Source organism: Zonotrichia leucophrys, chromosome 18 (assembly GCF_028769735.1).
Source record: "Zonotrichia leucophrys gambelii isolate GWCS_2022_RI chromosome 18, RI_Zleu_2.0, whole genome shotgun sequence".
NCBI classification, from domain to species: Eukaryota; Metazoa; Chordata; class Aves; order Passeriformes; family Passerellidae; genus Zonotrichia; species Zonotrichia leucophrys.
In genome coordinates, this window is record NC_088187.1 from 10949234 (window position 1) to 10975419 (window position 26186).

Genomic DNA, 26186 nt, shown 5'->3' on the forward strand with positions numbered 1-26186 from the left:
TTTTAAAGGCTTTTTTCAAGGATTCCACCCCTGCTTCCCCTCAGCTTTCCCTGTTTTAAAGGTTTTTTCCAATGATTCCACCCTTGTCTTCCCTCAGCTTTTCCTGGTTTAAAAGCTTTTTCCAAGGATTCCACCCCTGCTTTCCCTCAGATTTTCCTGATTTAAAGCCTTTTTCCAAGGATTCCACCCCTGATTTTCCTCAGCTTTCCCTGTTTTAAAGGTTTTTTCCAATGATTCCACCCTTGTCTTCCCTCAGCTTTTCCTGGTTTAAAAGCTTTTTTCGAGGATTCCACTCCTGCTTCCCCTCAGATTTTCCTGATTTAAAGCCTTTTTCCAAGGATTCCACCCCTGATTTTCCTCAGCTTTCCCTGTTTTAAAGGTTTTTTCCAAGGATTCCACCCTTGCTTTCCCTCAGCTTTCCCTACTTTTTAAAGGATTTTTTCTAGAATTCCAGCCATGTCTTCCCGCAGCTTTTCCTGTTTTTTGAAGGCTTTTCCCAAAGATTCCACCCTTGCCTTCTGTCAGATTTCCCTGGTTTTTAGAGTTGGTTTTTTTTAAGGATTCCAGCCAGGTCTTCCCTTAGTTTTTCCTGGTTTTTAAAGGCTTTTTCCAAGGATTCCACCCCTGTTTCCCCTCAGCTTTCCCTGTTTTAAAGGTTTTTTCCAATGATTCCACCCTTGTCTTCCCTCTGCCTTTCCTGTTTTTTAAAGGCTTTTTCCAAAGATTCCACTCCTGCCTTCCCTCAGCTTTTCTTGTTTTAAAGGCTCTTTCCAAGGATTCCACCCCCATTTTCCCTCAGCTTTTCCAGGTTTTTAAAGGCTTTTCCCAACGATTCCATCCTTCCTTCCCCTGGTTTTTTAAAGGGTTTTTTCCAAGGACTCTATCCTTGTCTTCCCTTAACTTTGCCTGCTTTAAATCCTTTTTTCCAAGGATTCCAGCCATATCTTCCCTCAACTTTCCCTATTTTTAAAGCCTTTTTCCCAAGGAATTCTGGCAGCTCCTGGGGCTGAACCCATCAGTGCCACTGCTCTCCAAGTGCCCCTGAGCAGCCAAATCCTTTTTCTGCTGCCACCTCCTCCTCCAAAGCTCCCCATCCTTGTTTTCCCCGTCCTTTTCCCACTGCAGGAGGAATTCCAGGGAGCACAGAAGGGGCTGGGAAGGCGAGGAGCAGATGGGTGTTAGGGAGCATCTGCTGCCACACAGGAAACCGCGCTGCTGCTCTTATCTGCCACCTCCAGAAGAGGTTTTAATTAGTGCCAGTAATTAAGCACAGCATGTCTTGTAGGTACAGGGGGAGCTGCATCCCACGGGCTCTTCCAAGCAGGTGAAATCCTGGGAATTCCACACCTCTGGCAGGTGGGATCCCACCAGAGCTACAAACCAGGGAAAAGCTGGGAATGAGCCCCCCAAACCAAATCCTTGGGAAGGTTGCACTCAGACAACAAAAATGCTGCAAAAGAGGCTCCGTGGAGCTGCCCAACTATGGTCAAAATAAGGATTTCTTTTTAAAAATAGCTTTTATTTACTGCTAGGAAGGCTCAGGGTGCTTGAGCAGAAGAGCACAGGCTTCCCATGCTCCAGAGCCCTGGCATTCAGCGGGAATGGGACACCAGGACCCCCCTGTGCAGGGTGTGACTGCAGCCCCAACACGGAAAAAAATCATTTTCCAGCATTTTTGGCAGATCAAAGAGGTGCCTGCCTGTGCTGAGGCTTTTAGAGGAATATAAACAGAGAGTCAGGGTTTGTTTGGGGCAGCACAGAAGCTCCCAGAAAAGGATGTACCCTTCAGCAGCACTGCCTGCCCCTTGTTCCCATGGATTATTCTGGGGCCTGGCTGGAGCCTGCAGGCTGCTGGAGAACCAGCACTGGCCCCAAAAGCTCCCTCCTGCACCAAACTGGGGTCCCAGGAACCAAACACAGGGAGCTCAACACACAAATTCCTCATGAATGGCACCTGGAGCAAATCCCACCACAAAAAAATCACTGAGAGCTCAACACCCAAATCTCACCTCAACTATAAGAGTTTGACCCCCAAATCCCAGCCCAAACATCACCCAAAGCACAACCCCCAGACCCCTTCTTAAACATCAACCAGAGCCCAACACTCAAATTCCTCCTCAAATGTCACTTGGAGGACAATATCCAAATCCCACCACAGAAAAATCACTGAGAGTTTGACCCCCAAATCCCACTCCAAACATCACCCAGAGCTTGACCCCCAAATTCCTCCTCAAACCTCAGCCAGAGCTCAACACCCAAATTCCTCCTCAAAACATCACTCAGAGTTTGATCCCCAAATCCCACCCCAAACATCACTGAGAGCTCAACACCCAAATTCCTCCTGAATGTCACTTGGAGCAAATCCCACCACAAAATACTCACTCAGAGCTCAACCCCCAAATCCCACCCCAAACATCACCCAGAGCCCAACACCCAAATTCCTCCTGAATGTCACTTGGAGCACAATATCCAAATGCCAGCACAAAAAAATCACTCAGAGCTCAACCCCCAAACCCCTCCTCAAACCTCAACCACAGCTCAACACCCAAATTCCTCCTCAAAACATCACTCAGAGTTTGACCCCCAAATCCCATCCCAAACATCACCAGAGATTGACCCAAATTCCTCCTCAAAACATCAGTTTTGTTGGTGCAAAAAAACCTCAGAGTTTGACCCCCAAATCCCATCCCAAACATCACCCAGGGAAAAATAATAGGAAAAAAAATAACAGGGAAAAAAATAACAGGGAAAAAAAATAACAGGGAAAAAAATAACAGGGAAAAAAATAATAGGGAAAAAAATAATAGGGAAAAAAAATAACAGGGAAAAAAATAACAGGAAAAAAATAACAGGGAAAAAATAACAGGGAAAAAAATAACAGGGGAAAAAAATAACAGGGAAAAAACAACAGGGAAAAAAATAACAGGGAAAAAAATAACAGGGAAAAAAATAACAGGGAAAAAAATAATAAGGAAAAAAATAATAGGGAAAAAAAATAATAGGGAAAAAAATAATAGGGAAAAAAATAATAGGGAAAAAAAATAACAGGGAAAAAAATAACAGGGAAAAAAATAACAGGGAAAAAATAACAGGGAAAATAAAAATAAAGGAAAATCAAAATTTAAAAAATCCAAATAACACCAGGGGTGACACAGCACGTGGTGCCAACACGTGGCCCAGCCGAGGTGCTGCTGGCAGCACACAGAGCTAATTCCCAGAGCCTCCCTGACCTCCCAGCTCCCTGTTTGAGGATTAACTCAGGGCCAGGAGCAGCAGCAGCACGCTCGGTGTCATTACATGCACCAGGTCCTGTGAGCAAACGAGCTCCTGCTCCCTCCCCAGAGCTCCTCAAAGAGCTCCCAGCAGATGAAGGGCTCGGCTGAATCATCTGAGGCAGAAATTTTACACATCCCAGTTAATTTAATCAGCTCATTTCCTCAGCTCACGTCTCCCAGCCTTGGCAGGGAGCAGCCTCTGATGGGAGAGGGATCAGACACGGAGAGGCTCTGAGGGAAGGCAGGAAAAACCACTCCAAAGCACTTGAAAAGGAGAGTGGGATTTATCAGGGGCTGCTAAGGAAGCAGGCAGTGATAAGGGTGGGGATGGGGATGGGGTGGGTGCTGCTGCCCCTGAGCAGCCCCAGAGCCTCCTCCTGCCATTCCCAAACGTTCCTGCATCCCAAACGTTCCTGCCATTCCCACAACGTTCTGCCTTCCCAAAGTTCCTGTCATCCCAAAGTTCCTGCCATTCCCAAAGTTCTGCCATTCCCAAAGTTCCTGCATCCCAAACAGTTCCTGCCATTCCCAAACATTCCTGCCATCCCCAAACGTTCCTACCATCCCCAAACGTTCCTGCCATTCCCACAGGATTCTGCCTTCCTAAATGTTTCTGCCATTCCCAAACATTCCTGCCATTCCCAAACGTTCCTGCCATTCCCAAATTGTTCCTGCCATTCCCACAGGATTCTGCCTTCCCAAATGTTCCTGCCATTCCCAAACGTTCCTGCCATTCCCAAATCCTCCTGCCATTCCCAAACGTTCCTGCCATTCCCAAACGTTCCTGCCATTCCCAAACATTCCTGCCATTCCCAAACGTTCCTGCCATTCCCACAGGATTCTGCCTTCCTAAATGTTCCTGCCATTCCCAAATTGTTCCTGCCATTCCCAAACGTTCCTGCCTTCCCAAAAGTTCCTGCCATTCCCAAACGTTCCTGCCATTCCCAAATTGTTCCTGCCATTCCCAAACGTTCCTGCCATTCCCAAACGTTCCTGCCATTCCCAAACGTTCCTGCCATTCCCAAACGTTCCTGCCATTCCCAAACGTTCCTGCCATTCCCAAACGTTCCTGCCATTCCCAAACGTTCCTGTCACCATCCCAGCACCCCCAGGAACACCTGCACCCCCCCAGCTGTGCCCCCTGCCCAGCATTTCTCCCCATTCATGGATTTCATCTCTGGGAATTCTTTTCCATCCTCCCTTCCCAATATCCCACCCGTCCCTGCCCTCTGGCAGTTTAAAGCTCCTTCTCCCTGCACACCATTCCTAGAAGGAATTCCTCCAGTCTCAGGCTGCATTTGCTGCTCAGCAGCTCCCATTTATCTCTGATATAAATCCACATCTGGAGAGGCACAGCTGGATTTGCCACCCTCATCCCACCTTCCCACTCTGGGGCTGGCACACAGCTGGGACAAGGGGCCCCTCTCAGAGCTGGGGAAATAAAACAAGGAATCGATTTCTGAGGAAAATAAATAAAGTGCTCCTTTGTTCTCAGCCCTTGGACTCACAAAATCAATGGCAGCTCCCTGTGGAGGCACAAACAGATTGGATTTTAGCCTGTTCTCCAGGAATAACCAGAGCACGAGGAACCTGGAGGAACCACACAGCACCAGGCTGGGATGATGAGGATGAGGATGGGGATGGGGTGGGTGCTGCTGCCCCTGAGCAGCCCCAGAGCCTTCTCCTGCCATTCCCAAACGTTCCTGCCATTCCCAAATGTTCCTGCCATCCCCAAATCCTCCTGTCACCATCCTGCACCCCAGAACACCTGCACCCCCCTGCTGTGCCCCTCCCACGATTCACTCCCCATCACCTGCACCCCCACTGGGATTTAACCCCTATTTTTATTATGCCACCTTATCTCACCTTCACCATGCCCTTCCCTGGTGGGATTTTTATTTTATTATAAAAATGAAAGTAGGAAAAAAAAAAGTAAAATAAAAATAAAAGGTGATTCCCCTGAAGGAACCACACACCCTGAAGGAACCACACAGCACCAGGCTGGGATGATGAGGATGAGGATGGGGATGGGGTGGGTGCTGCTGCCCCTGAGCAGCCCCAGAGCCTCCTCCTGCCATTCCCAAACATTCCTGCCATTCCCAAATTGTTCCTGCCATTCCCAAATCCTCCTGCCACCATCCCAGCACCCCCAGGAACACCTGCACACACCCCAGCCGTGCCCCCTGCCCAGCATTTCTCCCCATTTAAATCCATAAATAGATTTAATCCATTTATTCCCAGCTCACCTCCCCCATGCCCTTCCCTGGTGGTATTGTCACTTATTATAAAAATAAAAGTAAAAAAAAAAAAAAAAGTAAAATAAAAATGAAAGGTTGTTTCCTTGAAGGAACCACACAAACTCCCCTGATCCACAAGGGATCCCATCCCAGCAGAACTGTGGGGTTTCTGCACACAAACTGCATTTCAAAGGGATTTTAGGGTGGGAGGAGACCAGGAGAGCCTGGAGAGGAGCCCGTGGTGGGATCCCATCCCTGAGTCCCCACAGAAGGGTTGGATCCCAAAAAATCCCACAGGGATTGAGCAGGAGATTCCTCATCTCCCACTGGGGAAACCTGCAGCAGGAAAACACCCCCCCAGAATCCATTCCATATAAAGCATGGATCTGAGCCATGGGCTCTGTGGCACGAGGAGCTGGGCTCTTTTCCCTCCTCAGCATCCAAATGGATGTTCCTGAGCCCGAGGTGGGAATGCAGGCATGACTCAGCTGCTGGGAGCATGCACGGAACAGAATCCTCCTCGTTCCATTTCCCTGTGTGTTCCCATGAAGGATCCCTCCAAAAGTGCCTTTCCATGGAAAAAAACCTCCCACTCTGCTCCTCTGCTCCCTGCTCAGGGCGTGTGACAGCCCCACTGCCAGGGAGCAGGGAATGATGGAGATCCTGCAGGGACTGGGCACAGCCAAGACCCCTGAGCCACCCCAGTGCCCAGGGGAAGTGCTGAGATCCACCTGGGAAGGGATGGAATCGTGGCAAGGGCTGGAGGAAACCTCTGAGCTCATCCCATTCCATCCCACAGCCACGGGGAAGGGATTTTTCCCTATCCCAGGTTGCTCTGAGCCCCATTTCAAACAAAACCAAAATAATCCCCCGAATTGCCTCTTCCTGGGGTGGGACTCCAGGAACTGCCCCCATTCCCACCCCAGAGAGGGATTCTGGCTGGAAAAAGCCCCACAACCATTTCCAGCATAAATCTGAAATCCCAGCACCTCCTGTCATCCCCTCCATTCTTCCTGAGAAAAGTCCCACAACCATTTCCAGGATAAATTTGAAATCCCTGACTGGAAAAAGCCCCAAAATCACTTTCAGGATGGATTTAAAACCCCAGCACCTCCTGTAATCCATTCTGGCTGGGAAAAGCCCCAGAACCATTTCCAGGATAAATTTGAAATCCCTGACTGGAAAAAGCCCCAAAATCACTTTCAGGATGGATTTAAAACCCAGCACTCCTGTAATCCTTTCTATTCTGCTGGAAAAGAACCCAGAACCAGGATAAATTTGAAATCCCTGACTGGAAAAAGCCCCAGAACCATTTCCAGGATGGATCTGAACCCCAGCACCTCCTGTAATCCATTCTTTCTGGGAAAAGCCCCAGAACCATTTCCAGGATGGATTTGAAAATCTCAGCATCTCCTGTAATCCTTTCTATTCTGCTGGAAAGAAACCCGGAACCAGGATAAATTTGAAATCCCTGCCTGGAAAAAGCCCCAGAACCATTTCCAGGATGGATTTAAAATCCCAGCCCCTCCTGTGATCCCCTCCATTCTTTCTGGGAAAAGCTCCACAACCATTTCCAGGATGAATTTGAAATCCCTGACTGGAAAAAGCCCCAAAATCACTTTCAGGATGGATTTAAAACCCCAGCACCTCCTGTAATCCATTCTGGCTGGGAAAAGCCCCAGAACCATTTCCAGGATGGATTTGAAAATCTCAGCATCTCCTGTAATCCTTTCTATTCTGCTGGAAAGAAACCCGGAACCAGGATAAATTTGAAATCCCTGCCTGGAAAAAGCTCCACAACCATTTCTAGGATGAATTTGAAATCTCAGCATCCCCTGTAATCCTTTCTATTCTGACAGGAAAATGCCCCAGAACCAGGATCAATCTGAAACCCCAGCACCTCCTGTAATCCTTTCTATTCTGGCTGGAAAAAGCCCTACAAGCATTTCCAGGATGGATTTGAAATCCCTGCCTGGAAAAAGCCCCCAAATCACTTTCAGGATGGATCTGAATTCCCAGCCCCTCCCGTGATCCCCTCCCAGCCCCTGCTTCAAAGGGAAGCAACGCCGCCCCCTTGGCAGCCAAACAAATAAATAAGCCCCGTTTTAATTACACTTAATTGGCAATTCAGGCCGACTTTCAGGCAGCTCACACCATCTGCTGCCACACATCCACGGCGGCCTTTGAAGGGGAGAAATCCCAGCTCTGCTGCCCCTCTGGGGTTGGGGTTTTATCGCTGAGCATCACCCAGGAGGGTGGAATTGGGGCTGGGGGTGAGCCCGGAGCTGCTGCAGGATCTGCTCAGCCCTGGGCCCTGCAGATAACGCGGGCTCAGAGATAAGGAGCTTGGCTCGGAGCTGGCAAACAGTTACAGATGCGAAAAAAGCAGCGGGGCGTGGAAAATCAAAATCGAAATAAATCAAAAGTAAAAATAAAAATAAAAGTAAAAAGTAAAAAAAAAAAAACAAGTAAAATAAAAAGAACAGGGGAAAATAACAGGGAAAATATCAGGGAAAAAAATAAAAGGAAAAGGAAAAGAAAAAGAAAAGAAAAAATAAAATGAAAAATAACGGGAAAAATGATAGGAAAAGTAACAGGAAAATTAAAAGGAAAAATAATAGGGAAAATAGCAGGAAAAATAAAAGGAAAATGAAAAGGAAAAATAACGGGAAAATTAAAAGGAAAAATAAAAGGAAAAAAACCAGGAAAAATAACAGGAAAAGTAAAAGGAAAAATAAAAGGAAAAAAAAGGAAAAATAACAGGAAAAGAAAAGGAAAAATAAAAGGAAAAATAACAGGGAAAATAACAGGGAAAATAACAGGGAAAATAACAGGGAAAAATAACAGGGAAAAATAACAGGGAAAAATAAAGGAAAAAATAAAGGGAAAAATAAAAGGAAAAATAAAAGGAAAAAAACCAGGAAAAATAACAGGAAAAGTAAAAGGAAATTTAAAAGGAAAAATAATAGGAAAATTAAAAGGAAAAATAACGGGAAAATTAAAAGGAAAAATAAAGGGAAAATAACAGGAAAAATAACAGGAAAAGAAAAGGAAAAATAACAGGAAAAATAACAGGAAAATAACAGGGAAAATAAAAGGAAAAATAACAGGAAAAATAACAATAAAGGAAAAATCAAAACAAAAAATCAAAATTTTAAAAAAATCAAAATAAAACTCCCCAACCCCATTAAATTAAAGCATAATTAAAGTGAACTCCCCAGCCCCACTGATTTCAGGAGCAATCAAGCACAAATCCATGAGCCCCACTGAATTAAAGAGCAATTAGACTCCAACCCCCCCAGCCCCACTGAATTAAAGAGTCATTGTGATGCAAACCCCCCAGCCCCAGCGATTCAAAGGGCAATCATGATCCAAACCCGGCTTTTAGCTCAGCAATCAATATCTGTATCTGGGAGAGCTTCCTGTGGCAGGGGCAGGAACGGAAGCATTGATTTTGAGGGCAGAGGCATTTTCCATCATCCTGTGCCATATCCCACGGGCTGGGGCACAGAGGGGAGGCCTGGCCATGGACAGCGGGCTCAGGACACCCAGAGCTGCCGGGAGAATAAAGGGGTGGGAATGGAAACCAGGCGGGAAGGAAATCACAGCACAGATCTCGGCAGAGCGGCCACTCGGGGAGGGGAAAGCTGCTCCTGCAGGGGGAAAAGGATCCCAGGATCCTGTAGGAGGGAAAAGAGATCCCAGATCCTGCAGGGGGAAAAGGATCCCAGATCCTGCAGGGGGGAAAAGAGTCTCAGATCCTGCAGATGGAAAAGGATCCCAGATGCGATGGAAAAGGATCCCAGATCCTGCAGGAGGGAAAGGATCCCAGACCTGTTAGAGAGGGAAAAGGATCCCAAGACCTGCAGGGGGAAAAAGGATCCAGATCCTGCAGATGGGAAAAGGTATCGAAGGATCAAATCCTGCAGAGGGAAAAGGATCCCAGATCCTGCAGATGGAAAAAAGATCTCAGTTCCTGCAGGAGGGAAAAGGATCCCAGATCCTGCAGATGGAAAAAAGATCTCAGTTCCTGCAGGAGGGAAAAGGATCCCAGATCCTGCAGGAGGGAAAAGGATCTCAAAATCCTGCATGAGTGGAAAAGGATCCCAGACCCTGTTAGAGGGGGAAAAGGATCCCAGCTCCTGCAGGAGGGAAAAGGATCCCAAAATCCTGCAGATGGAAAAAGGATCCCAAAATCCTGCAGGAGGGAAAAGGATCCCAGACCTGATGAAAGAAAGGGATCCAGATCCTGCGGGGGGAAAAGGGATCCCAAGACCCTGCAGATGGAAAAAGGATCCCAGATCCTGCAGATGGAAAAAGGATATCTGCAGGAAAGGATCTCAAAATCCTGAAGAGGGAAAAGGATCCCAGATCCTGCAGATGGAAAAAGGATCCCAGATCCTGCAGGAGGGAAAAGGATCCCAGATCCTGCAGATGGAAAAGGATCCCAGATCCTGCAGATGGAAAAGGGATCCCAGATCCTGCAGGAGGGAAAAGGATCCCAGATCCTGCAGGGGGGAAAAGAGATCCCAGATCCTGCAGATGGAAAAGGATCTGGGAAAGGATCCCAAGATCCTGCAGGAGGGAAAAGGATCTCAAAATCCTGCATGAGTGGAAAAGGATCCCAGATCCTGCAGGGGGAAAAGGATCCCAGATCCTGCAGATGGAAAAAGGATCCCAGATCCTGCAGGGGGGAAAAGGGATCCCAAAATCCTGAAGAGGGAAAAGGATCCCAGATCCTGCAGGGGGGAAAAGGATCTCAGATCCTGCAGGGGGGAAAAGGATCCCAGATCCTGCATGATCCCAGACCCTGTTAGAGGGGGAAAAGGGATCCCAGATTCTGCAAATGGAAAAGGATCCCAGATTCTGCATGAGGGAAAAGGGTCCCAGATCTTGTAGGAGAGAGAAAAGGATCCCAACTCCTGCAGATGCAAAAAGGATCTCTGCTCCTGCAAATGGAAAAATTATCCCAATTCCTACAGATGGAAAAAGGATCCCAGATCCTGCAGGGGGAAAAGGATCCCAGATCCTGCAGATGGAAAAAAGATCTCAGCTCCTGCAGGAGATAAACAGATCCCAGATCCTGCAGATGGAAAAAGCCCAGGCTATAAAAGCCAAGCAGGAGCCCAGGCTGCCAGGGATGCTCAATAAACATTTGAAACACTTCAGGAAGGCGCTGGGATAGTTAAAAACTGGGCAACAGCCCCTTTTAAACTCATTTTTACTCCTTTTCAAGCAGGAGCTTCATGTTATATAAGCTACAAGGGCTTAATGAACCTTTTGGATGCACTCATGAGGCTCTGGCTCAATGACCCCAATCAATCCCCAGGGTTTGGATCCATCATTTCTCCCTCACAGCCTCTGCTTCTGCTCAGGGAAGGAGGAGAAAATCCACAGGCTGCTCCTGTGAGAGAGCTGGGCAGGGTTTCCCTCAGGGTTTCCCTTCTTTTTTAAAAGAAACAGGGAAAAATGGCAATTTTTTGGCTCTAAGGACAAGCCCCACTGATGTGCTGCCTCCAGCATCTGTGCCAAGCCCAAAATTCAGCTCCTGCCCTCTCTCTGTGCTGGTTCCCAAGGGTTTTTGGTCTCCTCTTTATCTCCCCAGCTCACTGAGAAAAGGAGATTTTGCATGAGCAGCTTCTGCCTCCCTTCCTGTGCAGCCCCTGGGGCAGCCCTGGTGCATGGAGACTTCCTTTGGAGGGGAAAAATAAGGAAAAAACCAGCAAAGAATGAGCCCTGGTGCATGGAAACCTCCTTTAGAGGGGAAAAATAAGGAAAAAATAGCAAAGAATGGGCTTAGGAAGGGGTGATGCTGCTGCAAGGGGCCCAAATCCCCACCTGGGCCTCAGATGTGATGCAGCAGCTCCAATTTAAAGAGAAAAAAACCCATAATTTCTACGTGCTGAGGTTTGTGTGCAGGTCCCCCAGAGCTCCCAGCTCATTTTAGTAACGAGTTTAACAAAATTTCATTTCTCACAGAGGCTGCTGCCGGCACTGGGTGGTTCCTGCAGCGCTGAAATGCGTCTGGAGCTGCTCCTGAGCAGCCAGGCAGGGATGCCAGGGCAGCAGCTCCTAAATCACTGCCCTGCAAACACCCAGTGAGTCATTCCAGCAGGGCCTGGCTGTGCCAGCACGGATTTCACACCCTGCTGCAGCCAGAGGCACCACAGGCACCAGGGAAATTCGAAATGATCCAGGGCAGCAACACCTCACACCAGCCCAGGGTGCTGCAAGCTGGGAATTCCATCCCAGCCCCTCCCACACTCCAGGATGGTTTGCCTCACAGGAATGGATTTCACCCTTCCAGGATGTTGCCCTCACAGGATGGGTTTTGCCCTCACAGGAAGGATTTGCCCTCACAGGGGAGGATTTTGCCCTCACAGGGAAGGATTTTGCCCTTCCAGGGATGGGTTTTGCCCTCACAGGGAAGGATTTTGCCCTCACAGGGATGGATTTTGCCCTCACAGGGAAGGATTTTGCCCTCACAGGGAAGGATTTCACCCTTCCAGGGATGGGTTTTGCCCTCACAGGAATGGATTTTGTCCTCCCATGGATGGATTTTGCCCTCACAGGGAAGGATTTTGCCCTCACAGGGAAGGATTTCACCCTTCCAGGGATGGGTTTTGCCCTCACAGGAATGGATTTTGTCCTCCCACGGATGGATTTCATCCTCCCGTGGATGGATTCTGCCCTCCCACTAATGGATTTCTCCCTGCCAGGGATGGATTTTGTGCTCCAAGTGAAGGATTTTGCCCTCACAGGTACAAATTTTGTCCTCACAGGGACAGATTTTGCCCTCTCAGGGAAGGATCTTCACCCTCCAAGGGACCAATTTTGTCCCCACAGCAACAGATTTTACCCTCCCAGAGACAGATTTTGCTCTCCCAGAGAAGGATTTCATCCTCCCAAGGAAGGATTTTGCCTTCCCAGGGATGGATTTTGTCCTGCCAGGGACAAATTTTGCCCTCTCAGGGACAGATTTTGTCCTCCATAATAATTGCCCTACAGGGAAGGATTTGCTTCCAAGCAATTTGCCTCCCAGGACGGATTTTGCCCTCCCAGTGATGGATTTCACCCTTCAAGGGATGGATTTTGCCTTTCCAGGGAAGAATTTTGCCCTTCCAGGGAAAGATTTTGCCCTCCTAGGGACAGATTTTGTCCTCCTAGGGACAGGTTTTGCCCTCCAAGGAAAGGACTTCACCCTCCCAGAGAAGGATTTTGCCCTCCCATTAATAGATTTTGCCTTCCAAGGGAAGAATTTCGTCCTCCCAAGGAAGGATTTCTCCTGCACACAAATCCCATCCCACTCCCTGTCACTCTGGAGCTGTTCCTCCCTGTCCTGTCCCTCCAGGCTCCTGTACAATCTCCTCCAGGAGCCCAACTCCCATCCCAGGCCCTGGGCTGATGCTGAGCAGCACAGATCCTGCCGTTCCTCATCCATTCCTTTGGATTTCAGCAATCCCTGCTGCCCTTCCCTTCCCTCCCTGGGCACCAAGGGGGCGTTTGGGGTTTTGCCCACCCTGCAGTGCCCTCCCAGCTGCAGGGCAGCAGGGCAGGGCCGGGAGCAGCCTCTCCCCCTCAGCCGCGGGGCCGGGCCGTGAATCAGCAGCAGGAGCTGTTCCATAGGCAGCTGCCCTGAGGCCCAGCTCGGGTTTCCTGGGGCTCTGCTGCCTGGAAATCCTTTCTGGGAACGGCCCCAGAACACAGCAGCGGGGTCAGGCCCGGCCTGCAGCCCTGCCTGACCCTGTAGGATCTCAGCACCTCAGGACTGAGGTGCCACCGAGAGCACCCTTGGGGGGCTCGGGAGTCCTGGAATGTTCCAGAAGTGTCTGGTGGCTGGACTTTGATCCTACACAGGAGACGACACCTGTATGAGGACAGGAGGGTTTCACCGGGGTGAATGGTGAAGGGATGAGTTAATTAGAGGGTGAAACACAGGGTTTAGGATTTCTGTACAGGGGGGTTTAGAGAAGTAAGATGGAGGAATTGGGGCGTGTCCTGTCCTTCTTCTTCTTCTCCTCCTCCATCTTCTGTGGTGATGGTGGCACTTTGGGATTGGTCATTACTAAAAGTGCACTGGTCAATAAGGGTGAAAGGTATTGGGGAAAAATGATAAATATTGTACACGTAACCATGGGTATAAAGATAGGTGGCGTCCGGAGGGCAGACAGTGTGCTCATGGCTGGCTGCTGAGCAGAGCTCTGTCGGGCCGAGAGAAAATCTTTTAGATAAACAATTAATAAACACCGAGACCGAGAAAAGATCTGAACCCTCTTCTCGTCCTTTGATACGCGGGCTGCCCCAAGGCCACCCCGGGCCTTTCCAGGCCCTTCAAACAGCCGAAAACCGGACATGACCCTGCCCTGGCATTTCCTCTGCATGGAACACCTGGGAAAGGCAGCGGGATGGGATGCCCGGGGGGTTCAGGAGCAGCCATGGCACTCCAGAGTGTCACAGACGCATTTTATGAAAAATCCTTTTGCCACATTTTATGAAAAATCACAGGATTTTTCTCCTTCCAGAAGCTGGGAATCCTCAGAGGAAAAGAAAAACAATAATTATCTGCTGCTGTGGAATGGAACGGGTGCGTCTGTGATTGGTCCATGTGGTTGTTTTTAATTAATGGCCAATCACAGTCAGCTGGCTTGGACTCTCTGAGAGGCACAAGATTTTATTATCCTTTCCTTTCCTTTCCTTTCCTTTCCTTTCCTTTCCTTTCCTTTCCTTTCCCTTTCCTTTCCTTTCCTTTCCTTCCCTTCCCTTTCCTTCCCTTCTCCTGATGAAATCCTTTCTTCTATTTTTTAGTATAGTCTTAATATATAATTTCCTTTTAATATAAAATATATCATAAAATAGTAAATCAGCCTTCTGAAACATGGAGTCAAGATTCTCATCTCTTCCCTCATCCTGGGACCCCTGTGAACATCCAGCACACCAGAGGATTTCCACCAGTGGGAACAACCCCAGAGCTCCATCCCAGCCCAGCCTTTGCCTACCCAGAGCTCTCAGAGCCAAGGCTGGATTCTCTCTCCCTTGCAGTAATTAAAGCCTGGTGATTATCCCACTCATCAACCAGTCTAGACAGAGTTTTCAGTGCAATTCAGGGCAAATCCACTCATTCTGCATTTCCCAGGCGTGCACACACCTTAATCCAGGCAGCCAACAGGCACGGGCAGCTTTTAGCAACTCCCAAAAAATCTTTTTTCTATTCAGGACAGGCTGGAGAGGGGCTGGAGCAGAGCCCAGCAAACACAGGTGATGGAAAGCCAAAGGATTTGGGATGAAGGGCTGAAATTTTTACTTCACTTTCAATTAAATTTACGATTCCATCCATAAATTTATGCATCCAAATGGATTTAGGAGCTGAACCTTACAGGAAAACGAAAAATTTACCTGAGATACCTGAGATTCATCAGGAAAGTTGGCAGCCCTGTAACTCATCTAGCTCCCACATTTCCACCCTGGCTCCCACATTTCCATCCCAGCTCCCAGATTTCCCTTCTTAACTTTACAATTCCATCCCAACTCTCACATTTCCTATCCCAGCTCCCACATTTCCATCCTAACACCCACATTTCCCATTTCAACTCCCACATTTCCCTTCCAGCTCCCACATTTCCCTTTTAACTCTCACATTTCATCTCAGCTCCACATTCCCACCCTGGCTCCCACATTTCCATCCCAGCTCCCAGATTTCCAATCTCAACTCCCACATTTCCCCTCCTGACTCCCACATTTCCATCTCAATTCCCCAATTTCCATCCCAGCTCCCAAATTTCCATCCCAGCTCCCAAATTTCCCTTCTCAGCTCCCACATTTCCATCTCAGCTCTTACATTTCCATCCCAGATCCCACATTTCCATCTCAACTCCCAAATTTCCATCCCAGCTCCCACATTTCCCTTCTCAGCTCCCAGATTTCCATCTCAGCTCTCACATTTCCTATCCCAGCTCCCACATTTCCATCCTAACACCCACATTTCCCATTTCAACTCCCACATTTCCCTTCTTAACTCTCACATTTCCATCCCAGCTCCCACATTTCCATCGCTTCCCCCAGATTTCTATCCCTGCTCCCACATTTCCCTTCTAACTCCCTCATTTCCATCTCAGCTCCCACATTTCCATCCCAATTCCCACATTTCCATCTCAATTCCCCAATTTCCATCCCAGCTCCCAAATTTCCCTTCTCAGCTCTTACATTTCCATCCCAGATCCCACATTTCCAATCTCAACTCCCAAATTTCCATCCCAACTCTCACATTTCCATCCTAACACCCACATTTCCCATTTCAACTCCCACATTTCCATCCCAGCTCCCACATTTCCATCCCTTCCCCCAGATTTCTATCCCTGCTCCCACATTTCCCTTCTTAACTCTCACATTTCCATCTCAGCTCCCACATTCCCATCCTGACTCCCTCATTTCCATCTCAGCTCCCACATTTCCCATCCTGACTCCCTCATTTCCATCTCAGCTCCCGCATTTCCATCCCAATTCCCACATTTCCCACATTTTCCATCCCTGCTCTCCCCCCCATCTCTCCCCAGGCTGCACAAGGCAGCTGCTGCTTTGGGATTTTCCTTTGTTTTCACAGCTTCAGCGATTTAAAAAGATGTAAATATGAAGGAAGGGTCAATGATTCAACAGTGATTAAGCCTGAAATATTCCACTTAGTACCCATTAGACTTTGAAAACACCCATTATGTTCCCAGAGCCTCCCCAGAGCCAGGCCTGCAATAGCCAGCCCTGGGGAAAGCAGCTTTCCTGGAAAGCTGGGGGTATTTTGTGAAAATACCCAGTTTATTTCACCAGAAAGAAAGGAGAAAAAAAAAGGAAAAGACAATAAAAGAATTAATGTATTGTCCTTAACACCATTTCTCCAGAGAGAAGGGGAAAAAAAGCAACAAAGCCTAATGGAAATTTTCTATTCCCAAAACCATTTGCACTGTTATTGTCTGCAATAACTAAAAGGAGATGAAAACATAAAAACCTCGAGCTGCTGAGAGCTGCAGGGCTGAGCACTTCTGCTTTGCCTTCCAAATAAAATTAAACTGTGCCTGAGATGGGAAGTTTCCACCTGCCAAAAACACCAAACCCCCCTGCAGCTGCCTCCCAAGGACTCAGAGGATGCAAAGCTCAGGAAAAATCCTCTCCATCCCTGCATGGAGCAGGAAAAATCCTCCCATCCCTCTGGGGCTGCTGCTGAAACCCCGAGCATTTGCAGCATTTTTTAGGAAATGTGTAATTAAGCAATGTGGGTAAATAAAGGAGGCTGATTTAAGAGGGGAGCAGAGCAACTCCTTGCAAAAGGAAAAAAACAAAAAAATTCCTGCAAATCAATCTGCTCCCAGTTTAAAGCACCCGTGATGCTTTAAAGCACAATCTTGAGCAAATAATTAAGGAGAAATAAAATTAATTGGCTCAACTGCATTTCTGTCTCCTGGAGAGCTGTTGAGGGGAGGAAGAGCCACTTGTGCCATCTCAGGGGAGCTGTCCCAAACACCCACCCCAAACACACCCTGGGGAAGCCCAAAGAGGAGCCCAAATTCATTTCATTCCTTCCTTAAAATCGGATTAAGGAAGAAAGAACTGCGTGTTCCACCCTTGGGATTCACCCCCAAAATGAGGGGGGACAGCTGGGACTGGCGGAGCCACAGGGACAGAGGCAGAAATGGAAACAACCCCAGGAGTGACAGAAATGGAAATAACCCCAGGGTTTCACTCCTGCAGCACAACAGAGAGCCTGAGAAATCAATAATTCATGGGACAGACAGTGCGAGAGGGGAAGGAGAGGAAAAGGAGAAAGGAAAGGGAGAGGAAAGAAAAGGAAACAGGAAAAGGAGACAGGGAGAGGAAAAGAAAGAGAAAGGAGAAAGAGGGGAGAGAAAGGAAAGGAAAGGGGAAAGGAAAAAGGAGGGAAGGGGAGGAAAAGGAAAGGAAAGGGGAAAGGAAAGGAAAGGAAAGGAAAGGGGAAAGGAAAGGAAAGGAAAGGGGAAAGGAAAGGGAAAGGAAAGGGGAAAGGAAAGGGGAAAGGAAAGGGGAAAGGAAAGGGGAAAGGAAAGGGGAAAGGAAAGGGGAAAGGAAAGGGAAAAGGAAAGGGGAAAGGAAAGGGGAAAGGAAAGGGGAAAGGAAAGGGGAAAGGAAAGGGGAAAGGAAAGGGGAAAGGAAAGGGGAAAGGAAAGGGAAGGAAAGGAAAGGAAAGGAAAGGAAAGGGGAAAGGAGAAAGGAAAGGGGAAAGGAGAAAGGAAAGGGGAAAGGAGAAAGGAAAGGGGAAAGGAGAAAGGAAAGGGGAAAGGAGAAAGGAAAGGGGAAAGGAGAAAGGAAAGGGGAAAGGAGAAAGGAAAGGGGAAAGGAAAGGGGAAAGGAAAAGAAAGGAAAGGAAAGGAAAGGAAAGGAAAGGAAAGGAAAGGAAAGGAAAGGAAAGGAAAGGAAAGGAAAGGAAAGGAAAGGAAAGGAAAGGAAAGGAAAGGAAAGGAAAGGAAAGGAAAGGAAAGGAAAGGAAAGGAAAGGAAAGGAAAGGAAAGGAAAGGAAAGGAAAGGAAAGGAAAGGAAAGGAAAGGAAAGGCAGCAGGGGCTCTGTGCCTCGGGGTGGGATATGACAGGATGCTTGCCTGGCTGCAGCCCAGCTCTACCTATCCTGATGGCCAGCTCGCTGCTGCTGCTGCTGCTCCCGAGATCCCAGCCAGGGCTCTGCTCCTGCTCCTGCTTCTCCTTCGGGGCTCTGTGCTCGCAGCTCAGGGCCAGGGCGGCGTGGGGAGCGCCAGGGAAGCCCTGCAAGGCAACACAGACAGGTCAGCACAGCCCAGAGCTGCCCCAGCCCCGTGCACTGATGGGGATGGGCCACAGCAGCTCCCAGCACTGCTCCAGGCTGGAAAGGCACCTGAAAGTCCACCCAGTGCCACCCCCTGCCATGGCAGGGACACATCTCACTGCTCAGGGTGCTCCAGGCCCCGTCCAAGCTGACCTGGGACAATCCCAGGGGTGGGGCAGCCACAGCTCCTGGGGAATCCCATCCAAGCCCCTCCACACACCCCAAAACCACCCCAGTACCTCAAAGCCTCCCAAAAACCTCAAAGCACAGCCCACAGCCAGGCTAAAAACAGCCCCAGGGAGGGATGTCCACCTGGAACCACCCCCAGGAGCATCCACAGAGAGGGATGTGCAGGTGGGATCATCTGGAACCCACACCTGGGGTTCACCTGCACATCCCTAGGAGCACCAGCAGGGAGGGATGTGCAGGTGGGATCACCTGGGATCACCTGGGATCACCTGGAATCACCCCCAGGAGCATCCATAGGGAGGGATGTCCAGGTGGGATCACCTCCAGGAGGGATGCCCAGGTGGGATCATCTGGAATCATCCCTAGGAGCACCAGCGGGGAGGGATGTGCAGGTGGGATCAGGTGGCATCACCTGGAATCACCTCCAGGGAGTCATATCCAGGTGGGATAAGGTGGGATCACCCCAGGAGCAGCCCCAGGGAGGGATGAGCAGGTGGGATCACCAGGGATCACCCCTAGGGAGGGATGTCCACCTGGAATCACCCCCAGGAGCATCCACAGGGAGGAACGTCCAGTTGGAATCACTGCCAGGATCACCCTTATGGAGGGATGTGCAGGTGGGATCACCTGGAATCACCTGCAGGGAGTCATATCCAGTGGATAAGGTGGATCACCCCAGGAGCATCCACGAGAGGGATGTGCAGGTGGGATCACCTGGAATCACCCCCAGGAGCATCCACAGGGAGGAATGTCCAGGTGGAATCACTGCCAGGATCACCCCTATGGAGGGATGTGCAGGTGGGATCACCTGGGATCACCCCCAGGGAGGGATGTCCACCTGGAATCACCCCCAGGAGCATCCACAGGGAGGGATGTGCAGGTGGGATCATCTGGAATCACCTCCAGGGAGTCATATCCAGGTGGGATCACCTGGAATCACCCCCAGGAGCAGCGAGGGTGCAGCCCTGGTGCCAGGCCAGCAGCACAAACCATCGCCCTGAGGCACAGCAGCAACAGGAGCTCCCTGGGGGGGTCACAGGGACCCAAACAAAGGTTAAAGATGAATAACTCAATCAGCTCCTCTCCCCTCATTTGCATAACGAGTCTGAGCAGGGCCATTAATACCAATGACAGATCTGCATTAGTTCAGCTGGGAGCTCTCACCTGCACCGACCCAGCCTGAGGGGCTGGGACCCAATCCCCAGCACTGGGAGAGACAGGAAAGGGAAAAAGGAGATTTCCAGCAAATCCTGGAGCTGAGAGCCAGGAGGGATGGAGGAAATTTCCAGTAAATCCTGGAGATGAGAGCCAGGAGGGAAGGAGGAAATTTCCAGTAATCCTCGGAGCTGAGAGCCAGGAGAGATGGAGGAAATTTCCAGTAAATCGTAGAGCTGAGAACCAGGAAAGAATGGAGGAAATTTCCTGCAAAGCCTGGATGCTGAGAGCCAGGAGAGATGGAGGAAATTTCCAGCAAATCCTGGAGCTGAGAGCCAGGAGGGATGGAGGAAATTTCCAGTAAATCCTGGAGCTGAGAGCCAGGAGAGATGGAGGAAATTTCCAGCAAAGCCTGGAGATGAGAGCCAGGAAAGGGAAAAAGGAAATTTCCAGCAAATCCTGGAGCTGAGAACCAGGAAAGGAAAAAAGGAAATTTCCAGCAAAGCCTGGATGCTGAGAGCCAGGAGGGATGGAGGAAATTTCCAGTAAATCCTGGAGCTGAGAGCCAGGAAAGAGATGGAGATTTCCCTTTCTGAAATTAGAATAAAACCTACAGCATAACTTTCTAACACAACACATATAATATTCATCTGAATATTTGCAAAAAGCCAATAACAAAAAACACATTTTTCACAACCCCCCAAAGCTGCACGGATCCAGAAATCCCAGCTGGATTTGGGGAAACTCAGATGCTTTCCCTGAGGACAATTTGTGACAATGTTGGTGACCAGGAATCCCAGCTGGATTTGGGAAGCTCAGCTGGATTTGGTGCCCTCATTGGGATGGGGACAATTTGTGCCAATCCTGGTGCCCTCCCTGGGGTTGGGGACAATCTGTGCCAGTCCTGGTGCCCTCCCTGGGGTTGAGGACAATCTGTGCCAGTCCTGGTGCCCTGCCTGGGGTTGAGGACAATCTGTGCCAGTCCTGGTGCCATCCCTGGGCTTAGGGACAATCTGTGCCAGTCTTGGTGCCCTGCCTGGGGTTTGGGGACAATCTGTGCCAATCCTGGTGCCCTCCCTGGGGTTGAGGACAATCTGTGCCAATCCTGGTGCCCTCCCTGGGGTTGGGGACAATTTGTGCCAATCCTGGTGCCCTCCCTGGGGTTGGGGACAATCTGTGCCAGTCCTGGTGCCCTCCCTGGGGTTGGGGACAATCTGTGCCAATCCTGGTGCCCTCATTGAGATGGGGACAATCTGTGCCAATGCTGGTGCCATCCCTGGGGTTGGGGACAATCTGTGCCAATCCTGGTGCCCTCCCTGGGGTTGGGGACAATCTGTGCCAATCCTGGTGCCCTCCCTGGGGTTGGGGACAGTTTGTGCCAATCCTGGTGCCCTCCCTGGGGTTGGGGACAATCTGTGCCAGTCCTGGTGCCCTCCCTGGGGTTGGGGACAATCTGTGCCAATCCTGGCACCCTCCCTGGGGTTGGGGACAGTTTGTGCCAATCCTGGTGCCCTCCCTGGGGTTGAGGACAATCTGTGCCAGTCCTGGTGCCCTTGAGGAGAGCTCAGGACGATGCCAGCCCTGAGTCATGCCAGCCCCGAGCCTGCAGGAGCCTTTAATTGGTGTCAGTGCCTTCCCAGCACTGCAGGGAGAGCAGGAAAGGCATTAATTAGTCGGTGGCAGTAATTAGTGTCTGCTGCAATAACCACGGGGGTTGATTAGTGCAGAAAGGGAGAGGCTTGGACAGGAAGGACTTGGAGGAAAAATTGGGATGTGGGAGCTCCCAGGGCACTCCTGTGGGGCTGGCCTGAGCCTGGCCGAGAAGAAAATGAGGGGGAAAAATAGAATTTATGTAGGAAAAGAGGCGTCCTTTGTGTGGGAAAAAGGTGTCCTCTATATGGGAAAAAACATGCCCTGTATATGGGAAAAATATGTTCTTTATATAGGAAAAAAGGAATTCTTTATATGGGGAAAAAATGTCATTTATATGGGAAAAAGGGATCCTTTATATGGGGAAAAAATGTCATTTATATGGGAAAAAGGGATCCTTTATATGGGGAAAAGGTGTGCTATATATGGGGAAATAAGGGATCCTGTATATGGGGAAAAAATGTCATTTATATGGGAAAAAGGGATCCTGCATATGGGAAAAAGGGGATCCTTTTTGATCTAAAATAGGTATTCTTTTAGATTAAAAAAAAAACATAATAATAATCCTTTTAGGGAAAGCAAGGATTTGGGATCACATCCCTCTCAAAAAAGGGACTGTCGTCGATATTAAATGGGTATTCTCAGTTTTTTAAAAAATGTATCCTTTTAGGGAAAGCAGGGATTTGGGATCACATCTCCCTGGAAAAAAAAAAAAAAAGGGATTCTTTTTGATCTAAAATAGGTATTCTTTTAGATTTAAAAAAAAACCATAATAATAATCCTTTTAGGGAAAGCAGGGATTTGGGATCACATCTCCCTCAAAAACTGGATTGGTTTTGATATAAAATGGGTATTCTTTTAGATTAAAAAAAAAAATATATATATATATCTTTTTAGGGAAAGCAGGGATTTGGGATCACATGGGTTTTATTTTATTTTCCTCACATCCCCTGCACTCTCAGAGGGGTTTGTGCCCCACAAAGCGAGATTTTAATTGAGATTTTAATAACCAGTGTGGGCTGGGAGCTTTGCCTGTTCCAGCCACAACCAGACCTTGAGGTGGGATTTTTATTTTATCCTGGGGGTTTTTATTTTATCCTGGGGGATTTTCATTTTCTCCTTGGGAGTTTTTATTTTCCTTACACCCCCTGCACTCTCAGAGGGGTTTGTGCCCCACAAAATGAGATTTTAATTGTGATTTTAATAACCAGTGTGGGCTGGGAGGAACTTTGCCTCTTCCAGCCACAACCAGACCTTGAGGTGAATTTTCCTGAGGGGTTTTTATTTTATCCTGAGGGAATTTTATTTTATCCTAGGGGATTTTTATTTTCCTGCACCCCTAGAGAGGTTTGTACCCCACAAAGCGAGATTTTAATTGAGATTTTAATAACCAGTTTATGTTGGGAGGAGATTTGCCTCTTCCAGCCATAGCCAAACCTGAGGTGAATTTTCCTGAGGGGTTTTTGTTTTATCCTGAGGGAATTTTATTTTATCCTGGGGGTTTTTATTTTATCCTGGGGGGTTTTATTCCTTGTAACCTCAGAGAGGTTTGTACCCCACAAAATGAGATTTTAATTGAGATTTTAATAACCAGTTTATGCTGGGAGGAAATTTGCCTCTTCCAGCCACAACCAGACCTTGAGGTGAATTTTCCTGAGGGGTTTTTATTTTATCCTGAGGGAATTTTATTTTATCCTAGGGGATTTTTATTTTTCTGCACCCTCAGAGGGGTTTGTGCCCCACAAAGTGAGATTTTAATTGAGATTTTAATAACCAGTGTGGGCTGGGAGGAGATTTGCCTGTTCCAGCCATAGCCAAACCTTGAGGGGGGATTTTTATTTTATCCTGGGGGTTTTTATTTTATCCTGGGGGGTTTTTATTCCTTGTAACCTCAGAGGGGTTTGTACCCCACAAAATGAGATTTTAATTCAGATTTTAATAACCAGTTTATGCTGGGAGGAGATTTGCCTCTTCCAGCCACAACCAGACTTGAGGGGGGGTTTTTATTTTATCCTGGGTGAAATTTATTTCATCCTGGGGGTATTTTATTCTCACACCACTTGCACCCTCAGAGGGGTTTGTACCCCACAAAGTGAGATTTTAATTCAGATTTTAATAACCAGTTTATGCTGGGAGGAGATTTGCCTGTTCCAGCCATAGCCAAACCTTGAGGTGAATTTTCCTGAGGGGTTTTTATTTTATCCTGAGGGAATTTTATTTTATCCTAGGGGATTTTTATTTTTCTGCACCCTCAGAGGGGTTTGTGCCCCACAAAATGAGATTTTAATTCAGATTTTAACAACCAGCTGGCAGCACCAGGAGCTGCCCTGCACACATTTCCCAACCCTGGCCTGTCCCAGCCCTTCTCCCACGTGGATTTTCAGGGGATTTTCGCCAGGGTGAGAGGGAAAAACAAACAAACCTTCGGTTCCCAGCTGGTTCCTGCCCAGTTTTCCCTGTGCAGAGGGGAAGGCAGCATCCATCAGCCCCAAATGAAGAGGCTGCAGCGCTAAATTGGATTTATTTGAACGCACGGCTTCCTCTGGGCAGCCCTGCAGACGTGAGGAGAGCTCAGCAGAGCCTGGGAGAAAGGCACACTCACCCTCATCATCCTCACCAGCCCACAATGGTTGGTTAAAAATACACAATAAAAATGCAGTTTAAAAAATAAAAATACCAAAAAATACTATAAATATACAAAAAAAAACCCACACAAAAATTTAAAAAATACAACAAAAATACAATTTTTAAAAATACCTGGTTACTACCAAGAATTTTAGGGTTTTCTGTGCTGCCAGGCACTGATCCCCAAGAGAACACTGCATTTCATGGAGAGGCTTCCAGAATTCAATTCCAAAACTGAGATTGTGGGTGTGGAGTTTGGTAGAAGTGTGTGACACCACAGGGTGCAAAACCTCAGAGTTTAAGGGTTTGGAATATAGTAATAAATTATATCTGTAGTTATAGTACTAAATTATATAGATAGTATTAGAATATATAGTAATAAATTATCTAGATAGTAATAGAATATATAGTAATAAATTATATATATAGTAATAAAATATATAGTAATAAATGATATCTATAGTAATAGAATATATAGTAATAGAATATATAGTAATATAATATATAGTAATAGATAGTATATAGTATATAGAATATATAGTAATATAATATATAGTATTAGAATATATAGTAATAAATTATCTAGATAGTAATAGAATATATACTAATAAATGATATCTATAGTAATAGAATATATAGTAATAGAATAGATAGTAATAGAATAGATAGTAATATATAGTATATAGTATATAGAATATATTCATATATATTCTATATAATAGAATATATAGTAATATAGTAATATATCTATAGTAATAGAATATATACTAATATAGTATATAGTAATATATACTGTAATATATATAACAGTAATATATAGTAATAATAATAAAGTCATAATATATAGTAATAAATAATATCTATAGTAATAGAATATATAGTAATATAATAATAAAGTCATAATATATAGTAATAAAGCAGCTAGAGGTTGTGGGGCCAAGGTTGCTCCTTCTTTTTCCCCTTCTCCATGGGTTTGGGTGGTTTTGTGTAATTGGATAAAAATCCACATTGTGGGCCACAGGTACTTAGTTAAAGAGTTAAAAATAAAAATAATTTAGGTGTCATTTCTTAATTAGACAATTTATCTTTAAAAAAAAACTTGTAGAAAGACAGGGCTCCGTTTTTAGTTTGTGCCAGAACTGAGGGTTTGTGAGATTGTGACAGAGATAAGAACTGATAAACACCTGAGTCCCAACAAGAAATACCCTCTTGAAATAAAAATAAAAAGCATAAAATTAATAATAATAATGATAAAAGTAAAAAAAATAAAAAGGATAAAATAATATAAAAATAAATAAATAAATGAAATAATAATAAAAAACATAAAATAAATAAAAATAAATAAAAATAAAAATAAATAAGATAAAAATAAATAAATAAATGAAATAATAATAAAAACAAAATAAATAAAAATAAAAATAAATAAGATAAAAATAAGTAATCAATACATGAAATAAAATCATAACAAGCATAAAACAAATAAAAGCAATATAAAAATAAAAACCGAAAAGAAATAATATAAAAATAAATAAATAATGAAATAATAAGCATAAAATAAAATAAATAATAATAAAAGTAAAAATAAAAATAAAAAAATAAATAATATAGAAATAAAAAGCATAAAACAAATAAAAATAATATAAAAATAAAAATCGAAAATAATATAAAAATAAATAAATAATGAATAAGCATAAAATAAAATAATTAATAAAAGTAAAAATAAAAATAAAAATAAAATAAATATAGAAATAAAAAGCATAAAACGAATAAAAATAATATAAAAATAAAAACATAAAATAAATAATATAAAATAAATAAATAATGAAATAATAAGCATAACATAAAATAAATAATAAAAGTAAAAATAAAAATAAAATAAAAAAAAATAATATAAAATAAAAAAATAAAAACGAATAAAAATAATATAAAAATAAAAACCGAAAAGAAATAATATAAAAATAAATAAATAATGAAATAATAAGCATAAAAGAAAATAATTTTAAAGCATAAAATAAAATAATAAGTAAAAAATAAAAATAATAAAATAAATAATATAAAAATGAATATAATAAATAATAAAATAAATAAGAATAATATAAAATATAAAATAGAAATAAAAATAAATAAAAATAAATAAAAATATAAAAATAAAAAGCATAAAATAATACGATCATTATTACTAAAGAAATAAAAAGCATCAATAAGAATCACGCTTAATAAAAAGCAGCAAAGCCGCAGGTG

The 26186-nt window shown here is 45.9% G+C and overlaps 1 protein-coding gene across 2 annotated transcripts in view; it reads right to left on the minus strand.

Annotated features, from left to right (window-relative positions):
- SLC39A11 (solute carrier family 39 member 11) overlaps positions 1–26186 on the minus strand; it is a 77999-nt gene that overhangs the window by 32772 nt on the left and 19041 nt on the right. Inside the window, exon 5 of one of the 2 annotated variants that reach the window (XM_064728658.1) lies at positions 18148–18286. In XM_064728658.1, coding sequence (XP_064584728.1) covers positions 18148–18286 — 139 coding nt within the window. Of the gene's footprint in view, positions 1–18126; positions 18287–26186 lie in introns of both variants that reach the window. The other variant, XM_064728656.1, reaches the window with a different exon arrangement.